Source organism: Gossypium arboreum, chromosome 9 (genome assembly GCF_025698485.1).
Source record: "Gossypium arboreum isolate Shixiya-1 chromosome 9, ASM2569848v2, whole genome shotgun sequence".
In the NCBI taxonomy this organism is placed as follows: Eukaryota; Viridiplantae; Streptophyta; class Magnoliopsida; order Malvales; family Malvaceae; genus Gossypium; species Gossypium arboreum.
Genome location: NC_069078.1, coordinates 64,617,166 through 64,625,273, shown reverse-complemented (window position 1 = coordinate 64,625,273; position 8,108 = coordinate 64,617,166). Strand labels below are relative to the sequence as shown.

Genomic DNA, 8,108 nt, shown 5'->3' with positions numbered 1-8,108 from the left:
TGGTGTTTAACTTGAATGGTTATATGTTGTGTATGAAAGTGTGTACTTTGGCAATATGTTTAGCTATAGTCGAGCATATAAATGATCATATTGATAGTGAAATGGTTGAGTTGGATGATGTAATTGAGTAGTACCACAAGCTTGAATGGTTGATGATTTCATAGGTTAAAATGTTTGGCAAGGTACCTATTTGATATTCAATGGTTTGATTGACTTGTGAATAGTCAATTATATGTATGAAATTGTCATGTATTGAAAATGTGCATAATTCACTTGGTATGAATTGTTAGGTAAAAGTTTAATTGTTGTGATGTAAATGCCAAAGTGAGTCATGTTGGAATTATTGATTGAGGAATCGTGAATTGTAGCTTTTGGTATGTTTTGGATTGGTATTAATCAAGTTGGAAGTATGCCTAAGGCACTATTTGAGTTTGGTTATGGTTTGAGTATGAAAAAGTACCAAAATATGAGATTTTTTACTTTCAGGCAAAAAGTATTGATACTATAGGTTGAAGTATAGGTACTTTACCAAATTATCATGATTTAGAAACGACAAAATGCCAATTTGGTATCGGTACTAGTATAAAGTATCGATACTTATTCCCAAGGATCGATACTTTATGAAGGTATCGATACAAATTAACTTGTGTCCAAAATTTTGAAAATGGTAGAATGCCAAAACGATATTGATACCCAATTTGGTATCGGTACTTCCTAATAGGGGTATCAGTACCTTATTCCAAGTATTGACATTTAAATATTTTACTTGATTTTTGAAATACTGAAGCTAAAAACGGTATCGTTACCTAATATTGGTATCGATGCCTATTCTCAAACTTTGAAAAGTTTTCAGATTGATCCTTCTTCATGCTCGGGTCATTTTAAGAGCTTTTGTAAGCTCAAATGAGTTTTAGTTTTGATTGTATACTGTAATGTGTAAACATTTATGATCAGAATCGATGATTGAGTGTAAGATCAAATTTATTACACTTACTTTTTATATATATATATATATTCTCCATAGTAGTGCTGGGAAACAACTATTTAATGCAAAGATTCAAGTTTTCTTTTTAAAATTTTAAAATTTTTACTATTTTGATGAATATCAATAATTAATTTTTATGTTCTTAATTTATATTTATAATAATACAAACTAAAATAATTTTAAAAATTAAAAATTATTTTATTTCATTTTCATTTTCTTAATCATATTATAACTGGAACATTACAAATTTTGTAGTAAACTTTTAAAAGATAATATAAAATATTAAAGTGGATACATATAACCTAACCCGTGCGCCGCACGGAATAAAAACCAATGTATGTTAGGGTTTTTAAAAAATATCACAAGCTTTAATAATCACAAAATACATACATCTATTATAAATGGTTACACAACAATCCGCCATTAACAAGTATAATATACTTTTATTACAATAAAGTGCTAAGTTTTAATGGGGTCTAAAATATTAAAACAAATAGATGATACACATATGATATACATATATTTTTATATATTCATATATATATATATGTATGAATGTATGTATGAGGACCATGGCGACCAAAAATGAAGTGTTTTTGGTAACCAAGTATATGTAATCAAAAGCTATATTCTTCCATTTTTGATACAAAGTAATTTAGAGACTTTGACTTACAAAGGAATTTCAGAGATAAATTAGGTAGCCTCCATTGATAAAATCTCAAGTTCAGCCCACCACAACGGGGAGAGTCTTGGGGTAGCTTGTTCCGGGGCGACTTGAATCACTTCTCTCAATTTCGTGATTATATCTTTCATCGTTGGTCTTTTCCTTGGATCCGTTGCGATACATTCTTTGATAACCTCACAGATTATCTCGAGCTCTTCAATTTTGAACGAATCGAGCGTAGGATCAGTCATCGAGCCGAAGTTCGACTTATCGCTCAAGTATTGGTCCGCCTGCAAAGTTTTGATATTAGTTTGCCTTAATGCAAAACCTATGCCTTTGAAGTTATATAAGGTATCATTGGGAAACATACCCATTTCTCGATTGGTCCTTGTTCTGAACAAGGAAGCTTTCCGGAAATGATTTCGAGTAACAATAATCCGAAGTTATAGACATTCGCTTCTAAATCAACTAATGGTGGCAATTCAGATGAATGTTGTGATTCAGAATCACTTGAGGTCTCTGACTTTGATGTGGATGGTAAACAGCCAATTTCTCCAAGCTGCGGAAGTTAAAAGATGAATGAGAATGAGTATTGTATATCAATAATAACATTATGAAAATTTCCCAATTCAAACCGAAATCGATGTACCTTTGCAGCATAATCGTCCGTTAGATAGATAGAAGATGAACTTAAGTTTGGATGAGCTAAGGGAGGATTTAGATCATGATGCATATATTGAAGACAATAAGCAACACCCATGATGATCCTCACCCTTGCATTCCAATCAAGATGTTCCATTTCTTTAACTGTGAACAAAAAAACTTATATTTTAATCTCTCGAAGAATCATCTCGAGTAAAATATTTGCCGTGAATTACACATGTAATCGACAATATTACCATGCAGGTGCTCGAAAAGGGTCCCATTTGGAGCATATTCAAACACCATCATCCTGTTGAAAGGTTCATCCTCCTCACAGTAGCCAATAAGGTTGACATAGTTCTTATGGTTAATTCTTGACAATTTATCGATCTACAGTGAGTTCCGATAGGAAAGAAAACAACAATCAGGAGATTTTAAAGTATAAAATTTCATGTACAGGTTTCATGACCATAAATAATGACAAACCTTTCTCCGATAGGCTTTCTCCGAGTTCTTGGACCAGTCTTTTAAAGATGAAATGCCAGTTGCAGCAACAGCAATCTCAACTCCGCTGGAAAGTGTTCCTTTATACACTCTACAACCTCCAATTGTGTCAATTATATTGCTAAAATCCTCACAGGCTGTTTCGAGTTCCACTCGGTTTAGGCTAGGCACTCCTGCATATTGAATAACAGAAATTATGGGTCTTTTTGGCAGCATGAACAAAAACGAACCAGTGCCAATTTAGTCGAACTGGTCTGGACATTATCTAAGAACAAGGCGTCTCATTGTATGTAAATTGAAATCTGCAATATCTAATAAAATGTTTTAAAGTTACCTGTAACAAAAGCTTTCTGCAGCTGTCCACTTAATCCAGTTTTCCAAGGTCCGATCGTTTTTGCTGCTCGTTTACGACACAGGAACAAAAATGCCAAAAATGCAAGCAGGATGACCACAACGGGAATGATAATGAGATATTTCCATAAATTCCCGGAACCAGATTCTGAAGGTTCTTCAGCAGGTGGCTCTCCAGGCTTCGAATCAGTCTCCAGGGTAGGAGGCATTTCAACTGGTGGTGATGGTGATGGTGATGGTGCAGAAGGCTGTTTTGCCTTCGGCACAGCAGGGAAGCTCCCACTACTTCGGGTAGTCGGGAGAGAAATGATCTGTTCGTTAGACGACATACCAGTAGCAGGCACAGCTGGGAGGTTCTTTGACTGTGCAAGCAGCCTACGACGTGCAAAAGAGGCAACATCCTGCATGCTATTGGCTATCTGTTGTTCAGATGAACCTGCTTTAAGCAAAACAATGTCATTCATTTTCCTGGAAACCATACTCGATTTTCCAATGGACTGAGATTCAGTAAATTGTATTTTGCTCACCAGGCACATCACTGCAGCAATCGTCTTGATGCTCGGCCAGCGAGTCCTTTTGCCTTGTAAGAAGGTAAACCACGTAAACAAGGAGAATTTAAGAAATAACATAATCAACAATACGAATAAGACATTAAAAAAAGGATATATGATAAGTTCGTACTGTGGTAATGGCAACGCATTGAGGTAACGTATAAGTGTGCCTTTAATCGGCATGAGCAATGAACCCATTCTGCTCAGTTGTTTCAAACTGCTTTGCCATAGGCTGTCAACTTAGGCAATTAAGTAATTAGGAAACTAGAAGGCTATAACTCTTAATAGGTTTAGTTAATCATTGCAAAACAGGAAGAACATTTAACAGAATCGAGTCTGATATCCCAGCAAAATGTCACTAAGTTAAATTCCTTCATAGAAATATCAAACAGAGGTTATCTCTCTATCTTTTTGCCGAATATGAACTCAAACAGCAGAATGAGGCAGAAAATGAGTGATTCCACAAATCCGGAATCGTCATAAGCACTAGAACTAACAGTTTAGTTGCCAACAAAGGCCAAAGATATAGGCATATCAAATGGTATTAAAGGAAGATAATATTAGACCTTATAAAACTAAGCATTAAACGAAATTTTAGGCCAATGAACCTCGGAAATGAATCTGCTTTTAGAAACATATATTGTCAAGTTCATGCCATATGCATAATATCAACAAAAACACAATGGGATAAGAGCTATGATGGTGTTGTAGCATACATACTGCATTGTGGGTGGATACATTTATTTATGGGATAAGGGGAGAGGATTGAACAACAATGAATATGGCTCTTACCACAGTCCAAACTTCCTATTTATGCAGCCAATTCCGGTAGCTGACGTCGATGTAAGGTTTTCATCATATTGCAGTTTGGAGAGCAAGTTTAGTCTCCCAAGATCCGAAGGAATGCTGCCCTCCAACTTGTTGTCACAAAGTAACCTAAGGTGTAAGGTAGTTTAGTTAAAGCTAAAAACAAGGACAAAGCATAACACACGGAATAAAACATAAAAAACATGACTTACAAGCGTTTTAGAGACAACATTTTTCCTATTTCTGCTGGAATTGTTCCACCCAAGTCATTTTCCCTCAAATCCAGTAGCTCCAGCTTCGTAAGCTCTCCAAACTCTTTTGGAATGGCACCGGAGAAATGGTTTTTATAGAGCACACTGTTAAATATCAGCAGCAAGAAAAACCCCAAGTAAGCACTAAAAATATGTTTGAATATATGTCAGATATGAGTATCAGACACGAGTACAACAAGATTACAAGAGACCCGAGTTCAAGTAGATAAACAATTTCAGATAAAAACATAGAAAAGCCCACTTATTTAGCCGCAAAGATGATGAATCCTTACAGTGATCTTAAGTTGCTTAATTTCCCCAGCTCTGGTGCCAATGTTCCTTCCAAAGAAAGGGCACTCAAATCCCTAAAAAGCAAACAACAAAAATGGCATTAAGAGATTCATCCATTCACAGTTTACACCATAAACAGGTTCTAAACTAAAAAATCTGTGATTAAGCTCATTACTCAATTTGTTAGGCCAGTGACATGCTAAACTCTATTTTACTATCCAATGAAGAACAAGTACAAAGAGTACATATATATGTATGTATGTATATATAAGAGGGACTTACAGCATTTGCACTTTACCATCGACACAATGAACTCCCCACCACAAGCATGGAGAGCTATCATTGGAATTCCAATTTGCAAACGCACCATAAGGATCAGAGTCAATTCTGGCTCGAAATTCTAACAAAGCCAAACCTTCATCTCGAAATCCAATTAAAATCAAAGGAAAACAAAGTAAAACAATAGGAAAACGAAAAAGAAAACAAATGATTGAATTGAATATGATTCATAAATGAAAATGAAAAAAAAGAAAAGAAAAGAATCAAACAGAAATACCAGAAGGAATTACCATCAGAGTTAATGGCCAAAGACCCTTCAATCATGAAACTTGGAATCAAGAACAAAAAGCTCAACAAATTGAATCCAATTTGTTTCCATCTATCCCCCATTTCTTTATAAGCCAAACGCTGCAATGGCCGAGGTAGCAAAGACATCTGCCAACAGCCACAACGCTATACGAAATCGCCAGGTTTTTTTCCCCTTAATACAAAACACCAAACTCTTTCTGAAAACTCACTCTACAATAAACAAAATGACACACCAACACCGGGAAAAAACAACAAAAAAAGAATCTCTACGCTCCTTTTTGTTGAACAAGAAAACTTGAAACAAAAGCAATCTTTTTTATCCTTGTTTTTTTTTTCTCTTTTTAATGCTATTACAAAAATATATTACAAACAAATGTAAATTCGCCGCCTTCGGTGACAATCATCATATCGGGATCCCTCATTTTTTCTGTTTTAAATTTGATCTTACAACACCCTTAACATGTACATGTTAATTATCAACTTTTGAAAGCTTGACTTCTCCTTACAATCTCCAGAGAAGCTGAAAAAAAGAAAAGAAACAAAAGCAAAAAACATGAGAATGACTTTGAGAGCAAGCAGTCTAATAAAGGCAAAAAAGGGTCTACAAAATTATATATGACACACAAACACTCTCTCTAAAGCTATAGATTTAAAGGGTGAAGAACCCCTTCACCCCCAAATACATAAATCACTTGAAATTTGTAACCTAATAATCCCTTATTCTCATAATTCATTGGTTTGCCATTATAGCTTAATATCCTCCTCCGGCAGCAATTACTAATCCTCTCATTAAGGGGGAAACAGCTTGACACGAAACGTCCTCTATCAAGAATCAAGCCCTCGACTTTCAGATTAAGAGACGAAATGAGCCATCACCATGCAACGCTTCGTGGTTGCCATTAGCTTAATTTAATCATAATTCATAATAAACTATACAGTACCAAACTTCACCACCCATATTGTAGAAATGCAATGTAGTATTGTAACAATCCACAATATGAAATAAAAACTGCAATACCGACATCACCACCCGTATCGTAGAATTACAATGTAGTATCATAACAATCCACCATGTTCTTAATTCTCATTAAAGCTTAATCCAATACACAAAAAGAAAAAAAAGGAAAGAAAAACACTGCAACATCAATTTCACCACATTCAAAACCCAGAATTGCAATGTAGAGATATGATTGAATATAAACTAAAAAAAAAAAAAATGAAGAGTTGAATTACCATAAAAGGTGCAGAAAGATCAAATCTTTATCCCTGGTTTGAAGCAGCTGTTGCAATGATAATAATGGGATTCTCTCAGAAAAAATGAAAAATGTATTTGATAGGTGGGAGGGGGAAATGGAAGGTAATGGTGGAGAAAGAGGTTTTTGATGGGAGATTTGAACTCAAAAGAAAAAAAAAAAAGGCAGCAAAGAAAAAAATATGCAAAAAAATATATTTTGAAATTAAAATTAGATAAATAAAAAACAATTTAAAAAAAACAAAAAACCCAGATTTTTTTCTATTACTGCCCTTTTTTCCAGGATGATCTCAGAGCAGTAATTCCTTCTCTTCGACCATCATTGCTCTTTTTTTCTCATCAATGGAGGCTTTGTTGTAAAATTCTTTTTCTTTTGTTTTTGTTTTTGTTTTTTCTTAAAAAAAAATTCCAGAGATTTTTCTTTATTTTTTTAAAAATTTTGTTTTTTTATTTTTAATTTTTAATTTCTATCATTAGTTGGAGCTTGAGGGCCCCACCAGCCACCCCTACAAGCTGTGTTCTGTTTTACCCCTTTTTTTTTACCCCTCAAAATTTTTTTAATTAACATTTGCTATTTTTGATTAATTAATTAATTAAAATACGTAATAATTACTGTTGTTGATAAGTAATGGCGGGAAGGATTAAGGGGGATGACTAACTGTCAACTGTGGCCCCCACAAAAATTAAAAATTTTTATTTTGAAGAACGGTGGTGGTGGGCCCCACTTCCGTTATTGTCGGACGCGCTTTTTCTATTTTTAAAAAAAAATTATCTAATTAAATTTTTTTTTGTTAAACCTTTGACTGGCCCACGATTTGCGTGCGTCCCTCTTTCTAACAATGATTTAAAGATATAAATTTTTAGGTCAAATTTTGGTTTTAGTCCATCTATCATGTTCAGATTTAATGTTTAGTCCCTACTTTTTTTAGATAATTTGATCCTATATTTTTACGATGTAATTAGTTAGTCTAAACAATTAATGTTGATAATTATTTTAATTAAAATATTTGAGTTTTTCTTTTAAATACTTTTTAGACTTGTCATATTGAAATTGATTTTTTATTGGAAATATATTTTTAAGAAAAAATATTCCAATTTAATATTTCAATCAATTAAAAAACTTTCTCTTTTTTTCTCCAAGCCATTTGTTTTACTCAGCAGCGGTGCCAGCCTCTGGGCGGGCTATTTCCCTCATTTTTCCTCTCCCATCAACCATTTATTT

At 34.0% G+C, this 8,108-nt stretch overlaps 1 protein-coding gene across 5 annotated transcripts; it reads right to left on the bottom strand.

The window, feature by feature from the left end:
- Window positions 1-1,352: 1,352 nt before the first annotated feature.
- On the bottom strand, window positions 1,353-7,561 carry LOC108458221 (protein MALE DISCOVERER 2-like). Of its 5 annotated transcripts, none has more exons than XM_053019331.1 (14): window positions 6,868-7,561; window positions 5,603-6,154; window positions 5,329-5,461; window positions 5,049-5,120; window positions 4,717-4,860; window positions 4,490-4,633; window positions 3,828-3,929; window positions 3,674-3,726; window positions 3,130-3,582; window positions 2,778-2,968; window positions 2,549-2,681; window positions 2,299-2,456; window positions 2,020-2,208; window positions 1,353-1,939 (listed from the first exon to the last, which is right to left on the bottom strand). In XM_053019331.1, exons 2-14 carry the CDS (start codon window positions 5,616-5,618, stop codon window positions 1,679-1,681), a joined length of 2,049 nt encoding a protein of 682 aa, XP_052875291.1. In that variant the 5' UTR covers window positions 5,619-6,154; window positions 6,868-7,561; the 3' UTR covers window positions 1,353-1,678. The 5 variants fall into 5 exon arrangements, with proteins under 5 accessions (XP_052875291.1, XP_017613019.1, XP_017613020.1 ...); XM_017757530.2 differs by having other exon boundaries at window positions 3,130-3,585; window positions 5,329-5,467; window positions 5,616-6,154; XM_017757531.2 differs by having other exon boundaries at window positions 5,329-5,467; window positions 5,616-6,154.
- Window positions 7,562-8,108: the final 547 nt, after the last annotated feature.

Coding starts and splice junctions, on each gene's coding strand:
- LOC108458221 (XM_017757530.2), bottom strand. CDS start 5,760: ATGTCTTTGCTACCTCGGCCATTGCAGCGTTTGGCTTATAAAGAAATG. Junction 4,634..4,716: donor ATGTTGTCTCTAAAACGCTT/GTAAGTCATGTT, acceptor CTTACACCTTAG/GTTACTTTGTGACAACAAGT. Junction 2,682..2,777: donor AGAAAGCCTATCGGAGAAAG/GTTTGTCATTAT, acceptor AACTCACTGTAG/ATCGATAAATTGTCAAGAAT.